General features: G+C 39.5%; 1 protein-coding gene across 3 annotated transcripts in view; it reads right to left on the reverse strand.

Moving 5' to 3' along the window:
• veph1 (ventricular zone expressed PH domain-containing 1) overlaps positions 1–27,684 on the reverse strand; it is a 70,038-nt gene that overhangs the window by 12,749 nt on the left and 29,605 nt on the right. For all 3 annotated transcript variants that reach the window (XM_065960782.1, XM_065960783.1, XM_020642869.3), the window contains 8 exons: positions 22,745–22,908; positions 21,224–21,433; positions 15,319–15,539; positions 13,218–13,445; positions 12,477–12,853; positions 7,811–7,950; positions 7,413–7,547; positions 1,954–2,071 (listed from right to left, as the gene is read on the reverse strand). In XM_065960782.1, coding sequence (XP_065816854.1) covers positions 1,954–2,071; positions 7,413–7,547; positions 7,811–7,950; positions 12,477–12,853; positions 13,218–13,445; positions 15,319–15,539; positions 21,224–21,433; positions 22,745–22,908 — 1,593 coding nt within the window. The remainder of the gene's footprint in view (positions 1–1,953; positions 2,072–7,412; positions 7,548–7,810; positions 7,951–12,476; positions 12,854–13,217; positions 13,446–15,318; positions 15,540–21,223; positions 21,434–22,744; positions 22,909–27,684) is intronic.

Genomic DNA, 27,684 nt, shown 5'->3' on the forward strand with positions numbered 1-27,684 from the left:
ACACACAGGTTTACAGCTGCTTATTAGTGACACTACACTCCTCAGGTTTCCAAGAACACTTGCCAGTCCCTCTCGTTTTCACCTTTCCCCCTCCATATTTCTTCATAAAAACACAACATCTGCCACAAACTGCCCTCTTCTTACTCCTCTTATATAACTAATAACAGCTTCCCTGTGCGACTGACAGAAAGATAAACGCAGATTTAAAGCCTGTTGTTTCGCAAACCTCTGTCACATATACTCTCATGTGAGCTCTCCTGAGGCCAAACTGTCACTCATCGATTTATAGACTTTTTACATTTACAGCATCATCACTCAACTACACACACCGTCTTCCTGTTTTCTTTCCTTGTCAGAGTAAAGTGAGAAGAGACAAAAGTGGACACATAGTTAGCCATGTATCGAACCAGAGAATAAAAAGTTGAGAAAGTGAGGATCCTCTGTATTTGAGACAACTAAAGGATATATATAGTTTTTATTTTGTATGCTTTAAAATGTGTTTCTTACATAATTTTAGTATCTATGTTTATTTTTACAGATTTAAGTCCTCAGTGAGTAGGGTAGATGGACAGAGCGCAAACACATCCACACACAGTAATCTAAATGTAATCTAAAGGATTTGGTCATAATTCCAACCCTGACATCATTGGGACAAAGTGCTCATTGAAGGGGGTAGCTGGTCCAACATAAACTAATCACACCTGAGTCATGATGGCAGTGACTGTCTGAATTCAATGACCCTTCATAACCAAGACAAAATCAGATTGGCAGCTTTTAAATCAGTGCTGCTCTTTGCTCCATTTACTTCACTGTTCTGGGAAAGATTATTCCTCTGACAGGCATTTCGAGTGAAAACATGCCATGGAGCTTTGCGTTGGTTGTACCAGCAGACCCTAGGGAACCACAACTGTGCCAAAGATAAGCTGTTGAAACAACTGCAAATGAGAAAAACATCTTTAGATGCCACTTTTGTTATGCAGTGCTCCGTTTAGAGACGATAGAAAAGGTTGCAGAAATTCAGGGAAAACCAGAGGGGGGGGGGTCTGTTATGCAAAGTGATTAAAATTAGAAATGCATCATCTTTCCTTTCTCTTGTAAGTTTGCTTTGTGCTAAATAAACGCACAGTTTTTTATACATGGTAAATGGACTTCTTGTATAGCGCTTTTCTAGTCTTCTGACAACTCAAAGCCCCGCATTTTCTTTTACCCTGCACGTCACACCTACCCATTCACACCCATTCACACACTGATGGCAGAGGCTGCTATGTAAAGTGACCATCAGAAGTAACTAATCCCATATATACACATGCATACGCTGCCGATGCAGCAGGGGGACACATCGGACATGTTGCAGCAGGAGCTGAAGATCAAACCCCTGACCTTCTGGTTGAGAGACGACCGACTCTACAAACTGAACCACAACTGCACCATACATGTATCTCACCGCTTTTTACTGATGGTTACTGTCGGCTATGCACCTTAAAATTTCTACCTCCTCGTACATATTACACCCACTTTTCTCTCTGCCTATAAATAATTTTTTATATTTGACTGTTTTGAGCTTTTAACCAAAATATTTATTTTATTCTTTTAATCCCCTTTTTACATACGGTTATGTTCATTTTTTTTGTTTTTCTGTTTTGTTTCTCAGTTACAGAATTTCGTTCTACTGTGTACCTGTCTGGTATAGTGTCTGAATGACAATAACGGAATCGTGAAGCTTTATGCCTCGTCTTTTTTTTAATATACTTTTTTGGTTTAATTTTAGTTACTCCTACTGAAGCTGTCTATCAATTTCAAATCCTTATCTGACTTTTCTCAGACAACTTATTGTTAACAATCTTCAACAACTTTCCATCCATCCAAACTTTACTATGTTGTAATCATTGTTATGTATACTTCGGCCTTTGTAGAAGAGAGAAATTTCATGTGTGTGTGTGTGTGTGTGCGTACCTGTAGCCTTCTCAGGGTTGTTACACATAAAGCAGAGCCAACCTCCTTCTTCCTCACTGTATCCAAACAGGTCAAAGAAACGGACCTCCTCAAGCTGAATCTGGAGACTATCCAGGTCCTGAAGACAGAAGGAAAGAAAACAGAATACTTATTAGCTGTCCTGTCATACTGAAACTTTTGTGTTTCTTTTTTATAATTACATTATGGCTTTTTTTCACATGGAACATTTTGATATGTTATAGAAGAGAAAGCACAGGTAAAGGTAATATTATCACTGGATAAATTCCAAGAGCTGTCTCAGTTTCAGTGTCTTGGTATTGTGCATTCCTGCTTACACTGACTTGCTGAAGAAATCAGGGACTTTATTTAGAGATAGTACGGTGGATAGAGTCAGAACTTGGGGCGGGAGAGAGTGGGGAATGAAATGCTTGAAAGGAGCCCCAGGTCGGATTTGAACCCTGGCTGCCCGATTAGAGGACTACTATTGATGGGGCGTGCGCACTGACCAAAAGGCTACCGGCACCTCTAATGGCACAAGTTTAACCAGTCCATAGCAAGACACTTGTTAGAGCTACTGTCACAAGCATAAACACACATCAATAAACAGCTTTCAACTTTAAGAGGTACTTAAGAGCTTGACATTACAGTTATAGACTGTACAGCTGTGTGAATGAGCTTGTGTTTCAGTACAGAAAGCACCAGAATCCCCCATTTCATATCCCTGAAGACCCCCTGCACATGGTCGGAGTTATACTCTCTTAATATATATAAACACACTTCAGTGACACTTACACTCCCCCTGAGATAATACCTATTTATCTAGTTTGGAGAGAAAAATAAAACAGGCATGTTCAAAGGGATGATGGATTACTGTCATCAGTCTCCTTGACAAACATACAGTTTTGTCCTGACTGTGAGTGTCTGTGTGAGTGTGCATTTTTGTGTTCATTTTGTATTAATGCATTTTAAGCCTGACCACCAGCACAGCAGAATACTTAACTTCATCATTTCTCTGACCTCTGAACCTGCTGCATTCCCTTCATTATTTTCTGATGATCCATTTAAGAACGGGAGACATATATTTCTCACTAAGTTAGACTCAAATAAAATGCTCAGAGGGAGTTTGTTTGATAAAATGTAAGGGAAGCAGGTAGCTGTACTGGCAGAGCTACTAGTGTGTTTGACATTGACCTGTTCTCCTTCAGTCCTTGATGTTAATGAGATATGATATAAATGGGAAAGCTGTTTTTTAGCTGTGTATTCCCATTTGAACCACTGAAACCCAGACTAAAACTCACATTTTAAAAACACACGTGTACACAACACTACATGCCATGTCAAAGTGCACACATGATCAAAGGAGTCACATTTAGACTCATCCATACATCAGAGTTTAACTTGCGTTGTTAAAACTTAAATAATTGAGGTCAAAGGGGGTTGCCTGCGGATACAGATAAACCAGGACCATGTGTGGCTGACAGAGTCAGACCATCTGTGGGTTTACATGAACATTAATATTCTGATACGAGGGGGCCGAGTGGCCTTCAGGAGAGACATGTTGTGCAACAGTGAGAAATCCTGGTTCTGAGTACTGAAACATCAAAGCACAGATGCACACGATGAAGTAACAAAAGGCAAGTGGAAAAGAGAGAGGTGGGGGTGCGAGATGTTTACTCAACTCTTTGGATCTACCCATCTTTGAGGTATTTTACTTCACCATTTCATCATTTATACTTGTAAAAACTCTCCTCTAAACTTTAAAAGACAATATTTTTCTTTGTTTCATTGTATTAATGTGACAGCTGAAATTATTAATTACTTTGTAAATTAGAATTCTTTATTTAAAAACATTCAGGAGATGAGATTAGTCCAAGTCGCTTTTCTGCAATGATGCTTCCTTATCGAATAGAATAGGGGACATTTTTCCCCCAAATGACTGGATAATGTCTCATTTAAATATGCCCAACCATCACTGAAGCTCTGCAGCTTAATTAGTGGACACCCTGCATGTGTTTTGTGAGTGTCTTGCACAGGTTTAGCAGGTGCAAAAGCAGAGCCACACCTTTTGTAAATAAAGCCTCGAGTATTTTGATTGTATGTGAGTCTATTGGTTGTGAATGTTTTTATGTTGTTTGAGCCTCTAACCAAAAAGTAATTTTCTGTCACTATGTGATAGACAATACATTTTCTTTTAAATCTTGAATCTTTTTGTGCCAGGCTCCCCACAACGTAACACACTGCGTGCTGACAAGACACAATTCACAGACAAAGTAAGTTATAGATGGCTTCAATGAGCTAGTGGAAAATGTTGCTGTTAACAATGACATAATTGTCAGCCAGGAAACATGCTGAAGTGGAAAAGCATGACCCCATGTTTGATTGATCAGGATGAGAGGTGGATTCAATGGAGATGAAGAAACAATGGCTGGATGTAACTCTGAATATAATACTGCTGTCCTCATGTCACCCCCTTTACCCCTTCATTATGCCCCCTTTCGTCTTTGTTTCTGCACTTCCAGCCCTCCACCCATCCCTCTACCTCTGTCTGTAGATCATGGTTATAATTTGATCAAGCTGTTAGATTGTGTTAAAACATGACTGCTGACTTCAGGCAGACGATGGGGCACTGCATTGACACAGGAAAATGGCTACATTTTTTTTTCTTTCATTTCAAAATGTTTTTTTTGAAAACAAGTCAAGTCGAACTTTCAGAGATCAACATTTATAACAGGATTGTAGGGTAATTGTGGCAGGGAAAAAGATGTTGAATAAAGCCTTGAAATATTGTTGTGTTAACATAAATGTGACAGACAGATGAATGGCTAGACACAAAGACCAAAGTGTGTAACAAGGGTTCACAAGCACCTTGGCAGTGCAAGAAGTGAACTGGCAATCCAAACCAAGTCCACACAGACTGAGCTACTGCCTTCCAGTATGGGATGGGATGAGAATCCAAAGAAGCTTTGTGGAGGTTTCCTGAATAGACTTAACCAGAGACGGAAAAAGAGAAAGTAAAATGGGAGGTGGAGGCAGGAAGAGTCGCAGAGAGGGGAGTGTAAGACAGGAGAAAGATGAGTGGATGAGAAGTGGGAGTTTTGGAAAGGGGAGTGGAGGCTATAAACATGACAAAGGCTCTATCTAATTCGGTCTCTCTTGACATAATGAGCTTCTTGTTTTCTTCTGCTCATACTATTTTCTCTTTTCCTTCCCTATCTTATTTTGGTCACTGCTTCACACCTTCTCTTTTTACTCAGCCTTTCTCCAACATCCTCTTCCTGCAACAAACTTTATCTCCACCAGAATTGTATCAACAAACATTTTCCCTCGTAGCCAAATACAGACAAAAGGTTAAACAATACTTGTTGAGTATCTTCTCTCGCAGGCTTCCCCTTCACCCCGTCTCCATTTATATCTATTGACTAGTCTTCTCTCTTTTCCTCTCTCTTTTCCTTTTTTTGTCACATCCTCTCAGAAAAAAAAAACCTTTAAAGTTTCTCTTCTACAACAAATTCTGTCTTTCCGTCATCACTCCACTTTCGTCTCCCTGTAACATCCCGGTGGGACTCATTGGGACTCAGTAACTGTTGTTACTTTATATATCTCACACTTATCCCTTTCATCCTTATCCCTGGTTTAGGTTTTGAAGCTCTTACATCCCTCCATCCCTCTATGTAGACTCACACCAGTTTTCTCTCTGTCATAGAATTACTCAACTGAGTTGTCAGAAGCCATACATAAATCCCTACCTTCCATCTCTTCCATCTCATGGAGTCCTGTAGTCTCCTATCAAGCCCCCCTGTGGGTGCAGACATAAATCGATAACCTCTTCTCTCTCATATATGTCTTTGCATTTTCTTGTCTCCCTCTACATGTGTTTTTGATTGGCTGACAGTGGCTGGAGTCGTAGCTCTATTAAGATGGAAAAGAAAGCAAATAGAAAATGCAGAGCATATGGATGGAGAAAAAGGCTGTGACCTTCTTCCTCTCTCTCTCTTGCTGTTAAATTGCATCCTCTTTCTCTGTGATTTATGGTATTCCCTAAAACATGGAGACTGAACCCATTTTACAGCCAAAAGAGATTTTATAAGTCTATCACTCATTAAGTGAACTAAACCAGTCCACTGGTTTGGATTTAGGATGGGGAATATCAAAATGAGGCCTATTTATTTCACCAAAGCCCTTAAAAAAGATTCATCTGATCTGATAGTTTTGCAGCAGTAAAGCTACTGTTTTCGTTTACCTTAGCTTAGCACTGGCTGCTGGTTCGGCTCCCAGGCCTAACTAGCTCCACCCCCAAGCATATGAAGTGTTTGTCTTCCACTGTTGCTTTATCAGTTTAACTCTGTACCCTGTATCTACTGAGCTTTTGTTCTAAGTGACATCTTCATTATTTAAAGATTTATTTTATGGGCTTTTTGTGCCTTAAATGGAGAGACAGGACAGTGGACAGAGTCGGAAATCAGGGAGAGAGAGTGGGGAATGACATGCGGGAAAGAGGCCACAGGCGGGATGCGAACCCGGGCCGCCCGCTTGAGACGACAGCCTCAATACGCCCTAACCATTGCACCACCAGCACGCCCTGTGACATCTTAATTCTAATGAACTTTATGTTTTGGACTTTATGACTAAAGCTCTTTTTTGAAAAGTTATGCCTAATATCTGGTGCATGCCATCAACACTCTTTCCCCCATTTTTTTTTTTTTATCTCTCTCCAGCGTACTATCTAATAAAGGCAAAAGGCCCTCAAAAATAACAAAAAAAAAAAATCAAAATGTTGAACTACACCTTTACGTTATAGCTGCCAAGTTGAAAACAGCAGGAAGCCTTTATAAACTGGTGAGAGAGCAGGTAAATCAAAGATTTTACTGATTCAGTGAAGACTGGGAAGGCAGAGGTTTACAGCCTTTCTTTGAACACTTAAAAGTCACACAGCATGAGCTTTCCTGCCCTGAGTACTTTTTGTGTGCACGTGTGTGTTTTTGTGTTTATGAACATGTGTCCCTGGGTATGTACAGGCTCCATATGGAAACCATAGCTGGGCCATCTCATTGCAGCAACACATGGGTCGAGAAAGACAAACTACAGCTGTATTTTCTTTGTGGGTCTAATTGTTTCCCAGTGACCACTTAGCTTGTCACATTATGAGGGGCTGTGTGAGGAACAACAACCATATCCACGCACTTACACACAATGGTTCATAAAAACACACCCATAGACACACATGATAAAGATGAGAAGTCAGTGTGAGCAGAGAGCTTGTATACAGAAGTGTCTATTGAGTGCATTCCATATTTAAACAAAGTGAAACTCTGACACTTTCCTCTCCTCGCGTTTCTTTTTTTTTTTTTTTTATCACTACTGATGACATCATCCCCTATGCTGGAGACAGATAGCTTTGAGCAGGAAGTGCATGCACACAACACACACTACACAGACTCACACACACTGTGGCCCAGTACCTTCCTGTGTGGGGTGGTATGCTGACTCATAGCCATGGGGAAGCTGTGAGCTCCTTTAATCTGCGTCTTCTCCCAAAGAGAAACAAGTCTCTGGACACACTCGTCCCTGGAGCACAAAGGGACACTGGACTTACTCTGGTCAAAGAAGAGAGAAAGAAAAATTAAGATTGGCAAAAAGACCAACAGTGGAATGGAAGATACTCTTGTCTTGAACTTTTACACAAATTCAAAGGGAAATTACATGAGATACTGTGAAATTGTAATTTTAGCAATGCTAATGAAGCTAACTGAATTCTTTGACCCAAGCTACTTGATTAGTGATTATCAACCATTTACGTGCCAACACACTAAACTATGTGGTAACAGTTAAAAAAAACTTTTTTTTTGTGGAGCATCACCTGTAGATGTAGCAGCATGATGTGTATCCAAAGATGAGGCTGTCGGCTGGTCAGGTGGAAACAGGACTTAGTGTACAGACAGTAGTGGCCCTTAAGAGGACAGGAGAATGACAGCTTGGCGACACATCCTCGATTGGAATCTGTTTTAAAAAAAAAAAAACGCGGGCACACAAAATATAAAAATGACAAAATGATTCATGTTTAACAGATGCGTGAAAGTTACAAATCATACACTCAAATTCAGGATTTGGATCTAAGTCTGTTCATGCCCTCCCCCCCCGTGTTTCTGTCTGACTCACACATATGGACTTGTGTAATCTTGAGAACATTTTTACAGAATTAATCGTAGCACGCAAGGACCCTGCATCTATAATCATGAAAATCACCCACAAACATGTCCCATGAACCCCCACATCTTAGCCAATGAGATGACACTAGCAAAGGGACAGGAGCTTATGTTCTTCTCATGAAAATCTTTGTTTAGGTAAAGAATTGTAACCAAGATTAACTATACTGGACTTACAATGGAGTCGTAATTGTTTGCCTGGAAACTACTCTATCCTAATATACCATGTGGATAAAATGTGGCTCAAAATCCCCTGAAACATCCCTTTATATTTGATTATTATTATTATTATTATTTTTTTTTACAACTGGTCGGCATTAAGCATCTAGTTTAGCTGTTGGCCCATGCTTCCTTTTTTTGCTAACCTAAACTATATTTTCTGGCATTTCCCAGAATGTAAGAAATCCAACCAATCCCCTCAACTTGGAACTTTTTTCCACTCAGGAAATTGCAAAAACTCTTAAAACAATGATGGATAACTCAGAAAGTTTCAATATCAAAGTGAAATTGTCTATGCTGAAGGTGACTGCTGAAGGTCAAAGTCATTTACAGCCAAAACAACATTAATTAGTTAATATTCAAAAAATCTTTAATTCAAGAGAAGGCCTCTTTAAAAATTGTTTTTTTAATTGATCTGTACATTTTTAATCTGTCTCCTGTATGGAGGCAATACATCAATGAGTTGACACTGAGGGTGAAACATTTATACCGTGTCCCCTTTATACTTTCACAACCACTCTTGCACACTAAAGGCTGTATCGGGACCAACTTGGAGTTCAGTGTCTTTCCCAAGGACACCTCAACATGTAGCCTGCAGGAGCTGGGGCCAGGGATCAGATGGTTGACCTCCAGATTTGCGAACAACTAGCTTCTCCACTCCTCCACAGCAACATGTGCAAATGCACTCTGCTGTGTAATCCTCATCATCCCCTTGAGATGGGACGTCAGCAGCACATGTGTAGGCCAGCTAAGGCCTGATGACATCATCCAGCTGAGACAACCTGTGACATCATACCCTAGGTACCTTTGGGTTGATTCTCATTAAGAGACTTAATACAATGAGAGAAAATTCAAAGCACCAATTACAGGATGAGGAATGAGTGTGTGTTTAACAAGTGTATATTTACATTCATTTTTGGATTTAATCAATTAACCCCAGGCCAAAGGAGGAGTTTGTTATTTTTTTCATGTTTTATGTTCTAAGTGTGTGCATACATGTGTGTGTTTGTGTGTGTGTGTGTGTGTGTGTGTGTGTGTGTGTGTGTGTGTGTGTGTGTATCATATGACTCCTGGCTGCCTCTTAGTTAAAATGACATAAAGGCCAAGGGTGGAGCAATTACCTCCTCTCTCCTGTCCATCAAAATATCATCAACTCTTGTGTTGTGTTTGTGCTAAGTGTGTGTGTGTGTGTGTGTGTGTGTGTGTGTGTGTGTGTGTGTGTGTGTGTGTGTGTGTGTTGTATGTTCCCTTATGTTCAAATAACGTTGCTTAGTCCCCGAAGGTGCAGTTCAATCCTGCAGATGGCTCTGACAAAGGAATACAGAGAGGACTAAACTGTCCAATGATAACTGATGGCGCTTGTAAAGTGCTTTTTAAGTCGCTTTGAAGATTGTGTAGGTAAGAAGTTCTTGTTACCAAGCTCAGTGCATTTTATGGGTCCTACTTTGATGGCCCTAAAGTCCATTGGCTAAAGCCAGTAATTTGTGTGTGTCTCGACTATATTTTGGTATTTATACAGCTCACAATCTGGATGCAGAACCAGGTGCAGAACGCAAAGAGGCTGGATTGAGGTCCCTTACATAGGTGTGTTTCAGGTGTAACATGATTCAAACAAATCAGAGTGTCAGTTCTCACCTGCAAACTAGTGCATTGCTATTTTCACAGCAGATTTGAGTTTTTATTCTGAGGCCGGATCATTAAACTTGTTAACTTTCATTGTGCCCCTGAACACACACACAGGACACTGTATGAAATATGATGATGTCTGATGGAAGTTGTATTTCACTGAATTATTCCCACAACATCAGAAACGATCAGAAAGACACGGTTAATATTGCCGCACGAGGCACAAAAGTGTATCCTCAATTATGATTACAATCTCCAAACACACTGACAGGATCAGACAGGATCTATGTTAACTAATGTTCTGTGTGCTCAAACATCAAATAAAGTTAGACTGTAAACATTCATTTACTTTTTTTCTCTGCAGTAATCCTCGACTCTATTCTCTAACGAGCGTGGACAGGGGACAGTTTTCTTTTAACATCTGCAGGCTTGATTAACAGTGACACTTGTGTGTTTCTGTGTGTATGAGACAGAACGTGTATTGATGCAAGAGCAATAGAGGAGTGTTTGGAAATAAACAGAAAAACAAGTGTCTAACTTTCTAATACATCCTCTAAATACAGTATCAGGAACAGACTCTAGACTTATGACCAGGTTTTAGGTGGTCTAAAGCCTAGTCCATTTCTGTGTCTTAAAGACAGGAACGTGCCAGCTTTATGCTCGACCACACCTCATTTAAAAACAAACACAACCCTGCACGGGCACTAACGGGAGTGCAAGTTCAATGGTTATTTAAACAATGTGAGTGCTGGGTGTTAAAATGACAACTATTAGGAGGATAATAGAGCAGACACCTTCATACAATTGGGCCCTCGTCAAATATGCACCTCATATTTCAAATGGATTCCTGGATTTTTTATGTTGGTATTTTCTCAATGCAGCTATATGACTTACATGACATGATTCTAAAATTGATCAAATCTGATTCTATACAGAAGAGATTAGAACAGACTCTGCTCAAAGACGGCAGCAAAGTCCTGAATCAAGAGAAGCAAATAGAACTGATGGGTATAAAATAAGAACAAATCTCAAGACGTAAATGAAAATAAAAGATGAAATCCCTGAACATGACAAGAATGACATGTTTACCACGTTTTAGAAAATGGATTAGATTAGTTCGAAAAAAAGTAAGAGGTTTCTCATTTCATTGTTTTTTTAACATGATCTGCTTGACCCTGTGGTTTCTAACCAGCACACACTGCTTGATCTTTAGCATAAATTCATGCGTGCACACACACAACTTTATACAACTAATTTATATTATATATATTTACTTCATGCTAACTTCATATGTATGCGGATCATTCATCTGGTTCTACTTAAAACGACCACATTGTATTGATGTAACTGAATATAACGACCCTACCCACCTCAAAACAGTCCTCTGCCTCTATATGTTGATTAATGTTTCTGTTAAAACAAATTAGCTCCATGACATCGGACCCATAGAGTTTGGCTCACATGCGTTCTTTCAGTTTGGATTAAGAGCAGGTGGAGCACTGGAATCAGCAACTCCATATGATCATAGATTTGGTAATACTCAGAGTCCTATCAACAGACCAAATCCAGCAATTGATCATGCTTGATGTATGTCCTGTGTAGTAAAAACCAGGGGATCTGTCCACAATATATAGAACACCCTTCAAGGCTTGTTGGCTAATATTAAACAGAAGTCTATCAATATTTTCCAGAGCGCTGCAACATGCAACATAAATCATTTTATCCTGAACCTTTTAAGATGAGACTATGATTCTGAACTACAAAGGTTCCACAACATTTCTGTTTGTTTTCAGCATTGTGAAGGCATATAATGACAACCATGGATATGGTACATGGGGACAAGGGCTTCAAACTAGTAGTTATAATTCTCTTTTGTTTTCAATGTCAAATAGGTTCTGGACTGAATTTTATCTGCTACCAAAATGTATGAATTTATAAGAAACACTTATTTTACTACAAGTCAGAGAAACAAAATGCAATCAGTTCGGACTGAAGTGTTAATGGAGGACACAGAAATGTATTCAAGAATGTAACTTGTACTGTTGAAGGACAAAATCAAGCTCATGTTACCTCTAGAGGGGATTAAAATCGCTTGCAGCACATGTATTATTAAAATGACAGTACTTCCCCTGAAGACATTTATCCCTGTCTGATCGAGGCTCATGAGAAACTAATCATTCTTACCCAGAGTTGTGCAAAGCTGCATCTCGATACATAAGTGTGTATGTGAGATAAAGAGTGAGAATGAAAGGAGAGAGGGCAAAGGGAAGTGTATTCATACCACACCATCAATCACCCGAAGCCACCACGTCACATTGTAAACTCATTAAGGTTCACAAACCCTCCTTCTGCATGAGTGTGCCTCCCTTTACTTCTCCACACACTGCATCAACCCAAACACTTTCATCAAATTATTTATGGAAATTTCCTCAAAGAAAACATGCACTGACAAAGCTGTTCATCATGTTCACTAACCTTCTATCACACATTGCTCTGGTATTGGGATCTGCTGCACCATGTCTTTACAGAACTCCCTGATTGTCGCCATATTGTCTCTCAAATGGATGAAGAGTCTGTCGACTTCCCCCTGCTCCTCCTTCTCTCTGGCCTTGTCTTTGCTTTGACCTTTCTCAGCCTCTTTGACCCCTCGGTCCACGGCAGCCGAGACAGGGATGGAGCCATCATCTAGTGGCTTCCTCTCAGTGGGGGGGGCTTCCTGGTTTTCAAAAGGCAAATTCACCAATGTGTTGGAGAAGATGTTATCTGGGCTTTGATCCACCCCCTCTCCGTCATCCCCGTTATCAGAGTTGATGGAGCGTGAGCGCACAGCGTGAAGGGCCAGGCTCTTTGACCTACAGAGACCGTTACACAAAAACAGTGAGATCTGTACTCCTTAAACTACAAGTATCTTCACTTTAGAACATGACATGAATTCTTCAAAGGCTATTCAGCACATGTATAAATACAATTCTATAAGATGGCGATAGGTCAAACTAAGTCCGTTTAAGGCCAACACTTAATACACAGTACCACAAATGTAGGACAAAGAAGACAAAAAAAGACAAGAAAAGCTCATGTAAGGGTCAGTTACAAGTCTTCCAATCAAATCACTGCTCTGGTTAGGCTACAAGAGGTTTAGCTCATTAATAATCTTCATATCGTTTTTTCTATGCAGTCAGGGCACAGATACCTGTGCACTGTTACACACGAACCTACCTGTTGAATCTCATCTCTCGTCTCTCCTCCCTGACGGCTTGGCTCAGGCTGTAGCGTCGTTGGGCTGGCAGAGAGTCTCCATCAACCTCCTCCTCTCCCCTATCCTGCTCCACCATTTTCTCCTCGAAGGCTTGGATCTTCACCTGCAGATGCTGCTCTGACCTTCCTCCCCCTCCTCCTCCCACTGGAAGAGATGCACAGGGTGACAGCAGGCACACCTCGTCCACCCTTGTAAAAAATACATGAAGAGGGCAAAGGGTTGGATTGCACGTGAGATGGAGCTGGACAGAGAAATTTGGACGGAGATCTCGCTCTCCACCAACATCCCTCACTCTCTTGCTAGCTGGTCTGTAATTCTCACTTCCCCACAATGACTGGCTCTCTGTTTTTCTCCACCATGTGCCTCCTTCTAACACGGTTTTGTTGGCCACATTTCACCTTCTCCCCTCTCTCTTGTGCTTTGTTTTCACTGCCTGTTGCTTTGAGGCCTGTCTCCTCTCGTTTGAACCCTCACTCAAACTAATTATTCCCTTCAGTTCTCTCACTCTCTTCCTTTCTGTCTCTATCTTTATTCCTACAAGTGGCCTTTGTATCTTTAATTAACAGTCCACTTTGTTGAAAGAGGACTTCATACTGCACGTTTGTGGTTTTTCTTCTGTCCACACCCCCTTGCTCTGTCAATCTGTTGTTCCCTCAATCTTTTTTCCACAAGACCCCAAGCAAAGTGTTTGGAAGCCTCCGATCCTGCACACAATGTTCTTATTTTGGAGAGGGCTTTGCGTGTCAATCCCTCACTGCAGCCAGATGAATCCCATTCAACTCATGCACATCAACACATAAACATACACACTTTTAGTGACTTCCATAAAAAAACTTATAAAAACAGTAAAAAGTTTTCAGATGATATTCCTGCATATAAAAAACACAGGAAGGAAACATTTTAGTGATCAGTGACTGGAGTTGATAAAAACCCAAATTATTTAGTACCACAAATCCGATGCATCTGTGGGTTCAAACTCTTTACTCTGTGCAAGAAAAGTTTTGTTGTTATGTTTCAAAACTCTTGACTATCTCTGTGACACACACACAGCTCAGCCCATGTCTGGAACAGGATCAGTATGGACTTTTTTTTATTCAACTGAAACTGATACTTCATTAGCAGTTTTGAGAGACTAACATTTCAGAAATTTCTTCATAACAACTGTGTGTGGTTTGATATATCTGACTGGAGTAGGCCTTGCAAGATAAGCTCCCAACCCCACAGTAAATCAACATTGTTTAATACTCATATGGGAAATTCATGCAGGACTAAATCAGTCCCATTAACAAGCAAGTTAAAAAAATACAAAATAAAGTAGCCTGTTTATATCTTACCTACTTTCTCTCATACATTTTTGGAAACTATATAAGTCACTTTCTCTTTAAATTACAGTTTAGAGTCCACTGCTGAGACAGCACTGGTGTTACAAGTTACAAGTGATCTGATAATTGCTTTGGACAGTTACTTCCCTTTTAAATCTTAGTGCTGTATCATAGACTGTAAATATTAATTGACAAAGCCCAAGTGACATCAGCAGTGTTGCAGGGGGCTTTGGAGTCTCATTGATGGCTGTCGCTAAGCTGGAAATGCTGTCTCAAGCTAATTTTCAGTCAACCTCATGACAGGCTAAGAGCTGGAGCTGAGGAGGGTTTTAAGCTTCTTGACAAACTGTTATATCGCACTCACCTGTCAATCAGGTCAGCTACGTGCCCTTGTGACTAACACTTATCATTCATGCAATCTAAATGGATGAGTAAAAATGTAAACCCCCCCGTACCGTGTGTGCTGATCGAGTCATGAGCTAATTGGACCTTTTTCCTATTTTGAACCAGGCTGTAAATATTTGAATTTCTGCTGTAAAAGTGTGTTAATGGGGTGTGTATATGACTTCCAGTGCAGTTTCTGCCTGTTCAAAAGAAGATTTCTTTGGACAGTTTTTTGTTTTGGAAAGTGTAACATTTTGCAAAATATCCTTATTATGCTTCTTAACAGGAGTTAGAAAAGAGGATTCATAAACGTGTCATGCCTTATTGTAACTCATTAATCCATAAGTCTTCAAACCTGCATTGGGTGTCCGTGCTCTCCTCGAGTTTCCTCCCCAACAGTCGGGCTATGGCAGTGAACGAGTTGCTCATCCTGTAGAGGTCTTTGCCGCAGCCTCCCAGTACAGAAGGATATCGGTCCGTCAGAGCTCGGATCTCCAGCAGCAGAGTGTGGTGAATGCTATGCTCCATGCTGCCCAGTAGGGACACCAGGTAAACCAATGAGCTGTGAGCGTGAGTCTGGAGACAGAAGACAAGAGGTGAGCAGAGGGAGATGTAAATAAGGAAACAAATGCAGACATAATATTATTTCAAACAGTTTGTTCTATTGTACAAATACATTGAGTTTAATGTTGTTATTTCTAATGTTGTGGTTGTTATGGAGTGTACTGCATGTGACTAACAATATGACCAGTGTTGTGTTATAATATACCTTGAAGGAACTGATTGACTTATGTGTTTTTATAAATAAACAGTGAACTTTATCAAACTTAACATACATTTGTTTTACATTGTAACTTATTATGTTAAGACACAAAAAATGTAAATATTAATATAAACACAAGCAGTATGTGCTCAGCTTTTCCCAAAGGGCTTCATTTTTCCATCTGGTTTGTTTTGTAATATCTATTAAATAAACACATATTGTTATTTTCAGCCACTCTTCTTGTAAACTGTATCCAGAGTCGATATAGCTCATTTGTGCGAGATCTGGAGGTCTCTGGCTCCAAATCTGATCTTTTTTTTTCACAACAATAATGATTAACTTAAAAAATTGAAAACCTTATGTTATGTGAATTTGTTGTACTCTCAAACAACTTTTCAAACAAAGAGGCAGCTGTGGCTCAGTGTTAGAGTGATTTGTGTCTCAAGCGGAAAAGGTGAGACACAACTCCTCCTGCAGTCAAGTGTTGAAGTGTGCTTGGCCAAGACACCGAAACCCTAAATAGCTCTAAGCCTACGGCGCTGGCAGTTTGACTCATTTCGTAGCAGCCTCTGCCATCAGTGTGCGACTGTGGTGTGAATGGGTGATTGTGACATGTGGTGTAAAATCACTTTAAGTAGTCAGAAGACTAGAAAAGCACTATCAAAGTCTATTGAACATGTACTAATTCCGTTCATATACTGTTTTGGATCAATTTTTTTTTTTTATGTAAACGCCATAAACAACAAATGATATTCTATTTCAGGTCTTATCCTCACCCATTTTGGATAACCCTTTAACAAAAAAGACATGAGTGTTTTTATGAGTGTTGTCGACCAGTTAACACAGAAATCACTGTGACAACAGATGAACAAGGTGTTTAAAGGTAGAACCAAAGCAGATAAAAACAACAACAACAGATGCTTGTAAAGCCTCACACTCTGACAGAAGAACACAAGACATCCATGTCCTGCTTTGACTCAGAGACATGATGGTTATTCTGTGTGTGGAGCATAATGCAGACATAGCTTCCTGTGCTTAAAGACTTTAAGAACATCTTGTAACGATCACACAAGAATGCATTTTACTGCACAGTTTGGGCATGTTTCACTAGCTACACTTCCTTGTGAATCTTTTGAATTTATTCGTGGATGCCTGAACTACCATAAAAGGCGGGACTCGACTCAGCTAGAAACCCCGTGTCAGGTATGTATTTAGGACTTTGTGAAGTCTAAGACATAAATAAAAGGAAAGCTTGCCTGTAGCACGGTTTGCAGGTAGCAAGAGTTCACTAAGATGTGCACTAGTGAACTACTACTGTTTTGTAGTTATCGCTTTATTGCTGAGACAATTTTTACTTTGCAAGGACTTACTACAATATATCCAACCACTACAGCATAATTAGAACTTGCAACATTGACACTTTGAAAGTGAGACATTTAACAGTTCTATTAGAAACCTGCCAGGTCATATGATGCCTTCGTTCGTGTTTAATTGTGCGGAAAAACACTTGGCTATGAATTGATGTCCTGAATACAACTCTGGTTTTACTCAGGGAAATATCTTATATCTTAATTATAAATTTTCATGATCTCCAAAAAATGATGGCATGGGAACAGATATACCTCAGAGGTGCAGATCTGATAGGTGAGTCAGAGAAAAAAATTTAAAAGAGATGCTTTTTCTGCCTCGTGTTCCAAAACACAAACACAGAAACACAACTTGGCTCATGCATTTGATTATCTTAATAGCGGAAAATGCTGGGAGTCAAACTCCTCTGGCAGTAGCAAATGTTTGTGTGCAAGAAAAATATCTGTTGAAAAACTAAACTGTTGAAATCACCTACAATTAAAGAAAAGGAAAACACTTCATTACTCCAGTTACTGGCTAGTTCACTGCTGCTCACTGACCTGTTGTTTTTTCTTCTTCCCTTGTTTGCTTGGTCGCTTAGTTTCTCCTGATTGCAGATCAGATTTCTGATCTCCCTGCTTCCTCTGGAACTACAGTCTGGCACACAACTCTCTTTAAAAAGTCTCCTGGAGAAACCACTGTGTGCCTGAACGTGTGTTGTTCCCCAGGGTGCATTCATTACTTCCGGCAACTACTGCATATAGGTTTACATGAATGTGTCCCGAGGTAGAGTTGATTTAAACCTTGTTATATATCACACAATAATAACAAATAAAGGACGAGCATACATCCATCAAAAATGAATCAAAGTATTCCTGTCAATTCAAATATTTGTTTAACTACAAATAGTATGTCATTATATCCAGCTGTTTGTAAAACTAGTGTATTTGCTGCACCAGGGGCATAAAACATGTTATTCCTGGAGTTATGATCATTCTCCACACCAGTGGCTTGTTCACGTTTAAAATGACCCATTAGGATATCATATTCTGCCTCCATGCCAGCTATTCACAATCATTTTAGCATGTAGTGCTTCAAAGCAAAGTTAACTTTGGACACTTGTCTAAGTTTCAACAGTTTTATGAGCTGTGAGCAAAGAGACTCAAATTGTTATTTGGAAGTTTTTATAGACCATAAGAGAAAAAATCGATCCAGTATTTTGTGAAATAAGAACCATCTCCGATCCCTTGAGATGGCCTTGACCTCTGTTTTGGGAACTATTGCGTTAAACATGCTGCTGTGTTTTTAACCAGTGCTTGAAAACCCTTCTCTAAATATTCATTTTGTGTATTACATTATGTTTTATAGCATGTATAAAGAAATAAACAAACTCCTGGTTGATACAGTCACACTACAACAGCCTGGAATTTGTTTACTTAAGACTACTTGTGATGTACATTTAGTACAGCTGATTAACGGTGGGGAGAGCGTCATGATATTAAGAAGCTGTGCAGATGTTTTGTCCATATAATTAACAGATAAAGAGAAGCAAATAATAAAAAAAGACTAAAGTGCTGAGCAAGACTTAAACTAATTTCAGTCTTTCAAAACGTCTTTCATGAAGGGCATTGACGCCCAACAAAATTCAGAATTTTCTCAAAACTGAAAAAATGTATTACAAGACTTTTGGGTTTGACTCCATAAAGTGAACAGGGGTTTGTTTCGCCGAATGTTTGATTAATATGATGATGTATACTGATCTAACAGGCAATAAGTCCAGAAACATAATATAGAGGAATTCCCATTGAGGGGTAAAGGAAGCCAGATAGTGAGTTGTGCAATCCTGTTACAAATAAAGTACAAATTCATTCCATTGAGTAGAAGTGTGTGTGCTCATGTGTGTGTGAGCGTGTGTGGGGCACAAACATGAAACCCACAGGAGGTACTCTCCACTGCCATCACCAGGAGGCCTCTGTGGAGGCATTTCCCAGAAAACACGGGTTATTTTCCAAATGGTTTCAATGTGAAGAAAGACAGTGCAGTGAGGTCTGAACAACTATGTGTGTGTTTGTGTGTGTTTGTGTGTGTTTGTGTCGTCTCTGAAGCTGGGTCGGCAGGGCCTGCGACATTAAGATTGAGGCCTTCAGAGAAAAAGGTTGCCTTGGGGCAGTTTAGAAAACTTTATTACAGTTTCCAGCACCATCACATGTGTCAGCGTGTGTGTTTGGTTTGTGTATGTGTGTTGTGTGTGTGTATCTGAAGGGGCATGCATCATCTGAAGACTGTCATGCCATATTTTTCCCTTTCCCTAATTTCCCTTAATTGAGCTAAACCCTCCTTAAAAGGTCCCAGAGGAAAAGAGAGAGTGGGAGCTGCCTGCTGTCACCATCATCACTCTGCATACACACATTACACACTGCAAATATGTGACATCATCTTTACACAGTGTTGCATGGGTGATCATGGATTACTAAGTAATCATGCTCAATACAAGTTTTTAGTTATTTTGCTTTAAAAAGTCTATATCCTAAGGCAACTAAAGATGGCAGTGCTTTAAATGTGTTTGGACACTGGAAACAGTGCTGAGTTTGTTCAAGGACGAGAAGAAACACTGGGCCGTGTTTGCAGTTCTGTTTTTGAAAAGCAAGGCAGTGTTTTTGGAAGCACTGAATTTAAACTTAAGTTAAACAGACGGGAAAAAAGTTAGGTAAATGTGAACATACTTAGGAAGACACATTCGCTTGTAGGGTAACAGGCTAGTCAAGTGTCAACAAGCTGTTGAGGTATAACAAGAGGAGGATAAACCAACCAACATTACTGGACTATTATAGAAGCTATGTAACAAGTGACATTCCACTGTGTGAGTGTGACAGCCTACATCATAGCCTCCCTCTGTGGCCCATCAGTCGGCAGAAATGGCCTCTTACATTCACTCCAATAGCTTGTCTAACTAACCTGCAATTAACAGCTCAAGTGTTTCTGTTGAGGGGCCAAATCACTGCCAGCTAATGGCTAAAACACTGTTAAAGAAATCAATTAGAGGCAAATGAGCAGCCAATCCTGAGGTCAGCCAAGTGTTTAACCCATGGGTCAGCCAAAAGGAGACACGTGGACTACTTTAGCCCACCCTGACAAAATCAAAGACACTTGAAGTCTTCAAAAAAAACGTAGAAGTAAAAAAAAAAAAGAAACTATAAGAAATGAATACCTAAGCTAACAAATAGATGGAAATAGTTTTAAACAAGTCTAGGCAGGAAGTTCACTCATACAAGTAAAGATCAGATGAAAATGAGAACATATTTCCTCGTCAGTTATACATTAAGCACTTTAAGTTATCTTATGCTTGCACCATTAGGTTTTAGCAAACAGATATGCCCCGTGACTGATCCCTCAAATAAGATTTTCCTCAACCAAGGAGGATAGCATAGATCATGTGTATGTGTAGGACAGATGCTCCAATTAGACATTGATGTGAGTGTTAGACAGCAGAGAAAACCTGAGGACCGGCCCATCCTGTCCAGTGTTTAACTGTGTGTTATAATCTTGGCAGGAAAACAGAGAGGAAGTCATGTGAGAGTGGAGCCGACTCCTATCCACACTGAAATAATCATTCCTTCCTGTTTTGGTGTGTTTGTCTGTTTGTTAGAGAGATAGGAATTACCAAGAGACAAAGCAGACTTCAGGTGCTTTGATAGTTTTATTCCCATGCCATTATTTATTAAATGGTTAATGTATTTTTTCTTGTTACGTTTATTAGCCAAACACAAAAACTTTTGCTGCAGAAAATGTCTTACATACACCAGTTGAACATGATTATTTAAAAATTAAGAAGTTAAGATGCCCATTTATACTTTCCCTTTTATTCAATTTTCCTCAACATGAACGTTGTAAGAATCAATCAATTGTTTCTGTACTTCTTTGGTAGCACTCACTACACTATTTTATTTTAAATAAAATGGGGGCAGACAGTCAGTAAGCTTAACTTTGAATACACATTATAAACAACTAATGTGTATGCAAGTGCAGCTTAATCTCTGTGCTTCTTCAACACAAACTTCCTTTAATCTTAATATGGACATCATTCCTGCAAATTATCGAGCCCTCGTTAATTTGTGTGTGTGAGTGAATGAGTGTGCGTGCATTTTTGTACCTCACTTATGATACCCACAGCACCATGGATTTTGGCCACATGACCCAGCAGAGCAGGGTATTGCTGTCCCAAAATCCTTAGTGTTGGCAAAAAGCTGACCAGTGAGGAAGGGCTGGCCTGTGACACGTCCACAAGCGCACCAAGCAGGGCCTCAGTAAAGGATTCGTCTTCTAGGTAACTGACTAATGCAGGCACCTGAGGGCTCAACATCTGAAGGAGTAAGAAGAAACAAAGATCGAGAGGGAGAAGAAGGTTAAAGTGTTATTCATTATTTCGGATCAAAGCAGTAACCCTGTCAGCACTTAGAAACAGTAACCACCACAGAGGGGCTCGATGTGTCCTTAATGAAGGCTGACGGTGAGAGGAGAGACCTTGGAGCGGGATGAAGGGACTGGTGACCAATAATAAACAAAAGCTTAACTGTAGGACTGTTTGGACACACTGAGTGAATGAACAGTTCCTCCTCATTAACTGGACTGCACGAGACAGGATCAGACTAACAATGCCAAACATTTTCATCCCTCCTGCTGCTTCTTAACAAGTCTGAATAATCACACAAGTTATGCAATTTCAGACTTTCATTTTTTATCTTTTCCATAGTTAGTCACTTCCAGTCAGTTGATGTTGGGATGCCGGTTCTTTGGTACAATCACAACAGAAATATTTTATGTGTCTGTGTGGGGGGTGGATACCAGAATAACTTCAGATGGCTGGTTTAGTCTCCCCAGTGCTTCACATGAGTGAGCCTGTCCATGTTTCAGCGAAAAGTGCTCTGCTTGCTGCTATGAGGTACTTTCCCCTCATGTTAAACATCAGGAGCTCGGCTCCAAAATATGCAGGATTAAGAGAATTCCTACTGAGAAATGTTTACTCCACATTCACTGCCCTATTTCTTCACTTCTAACTACGTTCCAGTGGCTTTTTTCTGGCATGTCCAAATGAGCTCATTACACGGAATGGCCCAGTTGATCGGTTATGGGTCTGATTAAGCTTGACTCATAGGCAAATGTTACCAAAAAAAGCAACACACATACTTAATTTTATAGCAAAGTCGAGATAAATAAAGGATTTGTTTGGATTGTTGGGTTGTGCTTTTATTTCATAAAACCTCACAGTCTGATCGAATACAACTACCTAATTTCTTTTTTAATATTCAATGTAAAGCACATTGAGCTTACCTGTAATGAAATGTGCTTTATAAACAAACTTCTATTCTGTTCTTAAATGAAATAATACTATATAAATGGAGCAGAGGATACTTCCTTAAGGTGTTGCGAGTCCATAATTTCTTCACTATTCCAAAGCTGAAAAACTAAAACTAAAAACTTTTTTTTAAATATGATGCATATCATTTGAAGACAAGTTGTTGGCAAAGTGACCATGGTAAAAGTGCAATTAATTCAATTTGCATATGCGGCTTTAAAAAAAGGCTATGAAAGTGTCATCGATAGTTTGATTCTTCAAGAGTGCATTGTTCTTTAATTCTGAAAATAAGACATTAAAGACAACACCAACACTCACAAGTGGATGTTGTTCGGCAACAAGTTGAAGCAGTCTAATCAGGTGTTGCTGCTCTGGGGACTCCAGCTGTGACATCATCGCAGTGAGGTTTCCTAGGTGACAGTGGATGGTATCTGGTTGTCTGGGGTAGACTGAGGGAAGCACTCGTAACAGCATGTGGTTACCTGCAAGAGAGAGACAATGATTGGTTTGTAGTAAGCCTCATAGTTAAAGCTGACACTAAAACCCTTTTCACACATACGGAAATCTCCTGAAAAACTCCAGAGATTTGGCTACCCGGAGGGAATACAGGCTATGTGTGAACGCAAACGGCCGCATTTTTCGCGCGGACTTTACCCGGGCCAGACCCCTAGTATTTTATCAGCAGAAAGTCTGAGTGAACTGATGTCTGAACGCGGCCGCATATACTCCAGAGATTTCAATTCGAGCCAATGGGAAGAGAATGACGTTTATATACAGTGACTGCCTAAAGTGTCTGCACGACGATCTCCATGCACGTAATTAAACGGCTGCATTATGTTTTCTGTTCATCAGTATGTTGTTCTCCACTCTTTTGTGGATGTTGTCATTCCATTGGATTACACATAGGATTGATATAAAAGCAAATATTCTCATTATAACGTTGTGTAGTGGACTCCGTTTGAATCTTCGGCCGCTACTTCCGCATTGTTTATTTACGTCACGTCTTACCTCAGGAAATCCCCCGATCCCCCCACCCCTCTGACAGGGATAGTCCTCCGCTGTGAGGAGCATATGTGAACGGCTAGGTCGGGAGAATCTCGGGAGAATGTGAAAACGGCTTATGCTAACACAACAGTATACATGTGTTTACGATAATGGTGATCAAAGAGGTTCACTTTGGAAAACAGAATTTAGAAAGAGAAAGAGAACAATGATTCATGGTACTAAAGTATTAAAGTCAACAGTCATGTAAAATATATATATTATTAACATTTGGATCCATTTTGCTGTACTTCTATAAACAGTTCATTTTATCCACTTTACATGACGGCTCTTTGTAGTTAATGTATTAACCATACTCTTAAGTAGATACATTTTCTACATTTGCTCATGTCGTTTAATCCAACAGTCCTAAACTAAACCCTGGGGCATGAGTGTCATTATGTTCAGTTTAGTTGAAAATGTTTTATAGAGTTGTTGGGTCAAATAAATACACTTTTTGGAGGCTGCAATTTGTGGTGCTGTTGAATCAATTTGTCCTTTGCCGACATGTGTTTCTAATGTGTTGTCCCGTCCAATTACATTAATCATGACTATAGGTTGAAAAAGCATGTTTTTCTCTCTGTTTAATGCAATACAGACAACAACAGCAACACTAAACTTTAAAGCCAAGTAATCTGATAAGCTTGGGTATATTGAACATAAACAATGGCTGAGTGGTTAGGGCGCACATCCTATGTACAGAGGTTGTAGTCCTTGAAGCGGGCGGCCTGGGTTCAAATCCAAACTGTGGCTCCTTTCCCGCATGTCATTCCCCACTCTCTCTGTCCCTAGTTTCACACTCTATCCACTGTCCTGTCTCTACAATAAAGGCACAAAAAGCCCCCCAAAAAAACCTTAAACACACAATCACACGATCACACGATGTTGTTGATTAATCTCTTTTGGTTTTCAGTTACTTGAGTGCTTTCAGAATCACAATCAGATGAATACACAGAAAAACGGCTAAATTGTTCTTGTTGATAAATGTGGTAAACATGATGACCAAATAAACACGAGTACATGAGGGGAAAATGCATTGGCTTCCCTGAGGTCCAAATGGGAGAATGCTTTTCAATTCACTAGCAACTTCTGCTTAGAAATTGATTACCTTGGTGTTAATCAGTGAGCTGTAGAAACTATTTTGTTACTGTATACCTTATATTTCATGACAGTTAACTTGAGGACAATAGTTGCATAACAGTGAAAATAACTGATGGTACCAAGACTATGAAAACAAGACAGAGGCTTTATGAAACTGTCATTTTTGAAAAACTGTTTTTGTTGTCGCTTTGGTAAGAACATGCATGTTTGCTTTTGTAGTCCTCAGAAATGACACATTATCCCCTCTGTTACGTGCCGTAGTTTTGTGTGTTTGTGCTCTCTCTCCTGCGTGTGCTCCCCAGGTGTTGCTCCTCAGCCTCAGAGTGCCCAGCATCACCTGTGGCTAATTACTAATCAGGGGCAAACTATAAAGAGCAGGAGAGAGGAGGCTGCCAGTTGCCAGTGGGTTGTTGGACTGGGTGTGTCTTTGACGAAAACTTTAGTGTGCTCCTTCTGTGGAAGCTTTGTGTTCTGATTAAGGCCTTATTGTTCATATCTTGAGTGTTAGTTTTGAATTGGCTTCTCTTTTGTTTTGTGTTTTGTAGAAGAAGCTTGTTTTGTGTTGCACATTTTGATTTAGTTTGTTAATAAATCATTTTAAACTTTGCTTGTATGTAGTTCCTATTTCTTTTCCCTGGGTTTTAATTTATTGTTACTCCCCTCATCCCCTAGCCATCTTGGGGAATGTAACACCCTCTCACAAGAGAACATCTGTGAAAATGAATGTCCTCCATTTGTTGACAATATTCCTGAAATCATGGAAATGCATTTAATAAGAAAGTCAGTGCTGACGCATGACTGGACACAATGGAATTCTATAAATCTGCAGACAGAAAACCAACGGCGTTACCCAACAGCCTTTGACTCATTCATACAACAGCTTAAAGTGATTCATATATCTGAACAAAGACTCTTTTTCACAAATGATAGCTTCATGGTGACTAAGCTGTTCAACCATTCACTTTTATGTCCTATGAGCCAAACCCCAGACAAGAGATTGTACACTTCATGTAACATTTTAATGTTTGTGGGCACAATTACCACTATGATGCATGCTTACATTTGTGTATCCACTTATTAGCCAGGAAAAACTGATGGAAAAGTCATTTGTTTTGCATGTATTTGGTTATAACCTCAAGTAGCTGACAGTGAAAATTTAGCCTGATGATCACACTTTTCTAAAATTTAAGTGATCAGTTATATGGCAGTGTGTGAACTAAATCTCTGAATCAAATGTCCAGACAATCCATCCATGTCTATTGCAAAAGGAATCTGTCCAAAAATTACACATATACTCTGTCCAAACCAAAGTGAAGGACTAAAAATCCAAAAGCCAACACCTCAATAGACAGATACACACCACTAGATTTTAATTCATTTAACAACATGAATGCTTTACATTTGGATCTTAAATCAAAAATTAGATGTATTTTCTTAACAGTATGTAAAGTATTTTAGCACCTCTGTTCCATATTTCAAACAGCTAGAAGGTCATGAAGTGAACCAAACAGGTTCATAAAGCTTACAGAAACAGAAACTTTAAAAAAAAGTTTTAAACTACAGGTGATCTACACCCATAAATCACTTTAATCACAGGCTTAATCTTGGAACAGATGACTTGAACTGATCAACCCAAGATACTAAATGTACTGTGCAACTCTGAGCAACGGCAGAAGAGGAGAAGAAGAGTGTTCACTGGCACTTTTTACATCCCTTCTCTTCTCTTTAATCATAGATCACACTATATAACATCACAAATCAGCATAAACGAGACAGAAAGAGTACACCCAAAGAGAGAGCCAACTGTTTCCATAAAACTCAGGTTGTAGTTTTATAGATCTGTTCAGAGGAATGTTAAAAGGCAGGAAGACACGAGTCAGTACTGAAACACACAGATGAGGATTTATAGAGCTAACCTGTAACAGTACACTTAAACATACTTAAACACGAAGTACAAGCACAGCCTGGCTGGACTCAATGTACTGCAATGATTATTATGTTTACAACAGATGCTTTGTAAAAAAACACCAAGTGTGTGTGTGTGTGTGTGTGTGTTTATGTGTGGTTTCTGACCTTAATGTCATCATTCCACCCAACACCCAACTTGGACTGACTTACAAATTGTGGTAAAAAAAAACTTGCTTAGTGACCTTTGTTTTTCCCCCACACAAATGTGACCTTTTTGATGCTTGCTCAGATATTTTCCAAGGAATGTGACAACCTACTGATCTGTCAAAGTATTGTTATTTTTTTGTGAAGAGGCAGGAAGGAGGGAACATGACAGTTTTCTATTGCAGTGCTGTTTCCAAATGTCACATTAGATTGCTTGTCACAATTTTTATTTTACAAATTTACAACATTAAAATGTCTGGAAAACACTTTAAAAAGGGCCCACTGAAGAAGACACCTATTCCGCGTGAAAGTCTCTGGGGACAGACGTTCAGTGTTCAATGCAGGTACTGCTCTGGTAAAAAGCCTTAGAACTATATTAAAACTACAAACATAAAGTACGCTTACACTTATGGGACCATTGCTAAATAAAAGCAACTAAATTAGATAAAAATCAATGTGGCAGATTTCTAATTAATTTAAAATGTTTGACTGAAAGGCAAAGGAAGTTCCCAAGTTAAGCCAAGCCTTGGCCTGTTGAAGTCACTTTTAAACTGAGGGACAGGGATGACTGATTATGTTATTATCAGGTTAACTACTCATTGTCAGCACATTGTCATGACAGGTTCTAATAATCTGCCCAACAATTAGTAAAAGTAAAGTCTACTGCCTGCAAGTGACAATGTAGTGGTGAAACAGTTTTGGGTGTTTGTTCTTAAACAAAAATATACCACAAATCTTTTTTTTTTTACCAGATGATAGCACTAGATAAAAAGCCCAGGGATCAGGGAACACATAAGTTACAAGAGTGCACCATGTGGGAATCATGATTAGCTGTACCAGAATTTATGATGATCCAGCCAACTGAAGTCATATTACTGTCTGGACCAATGATGGACATCTAGACCAACTGACAACCCAACAAATCCAACATGTCATTCATATTTACCGAAATTTCCTCTGGGATTAACCCTCAGGCATCACTTTAATTTACTACCCTCTTAAGT

This window comes from Labrus bergylta, chromosome 11, assembly GCF_963930695.1.
Source record: "Labrus bergylta chromosome 11, fLabBer1.1, whole genome shotgun sequence".
Lineage (NCBI taxonomy): Eukaryota > Metazoa > Chordata > Actinopteri > Labriformes > Labridae > Labrus > Labrus bergylta.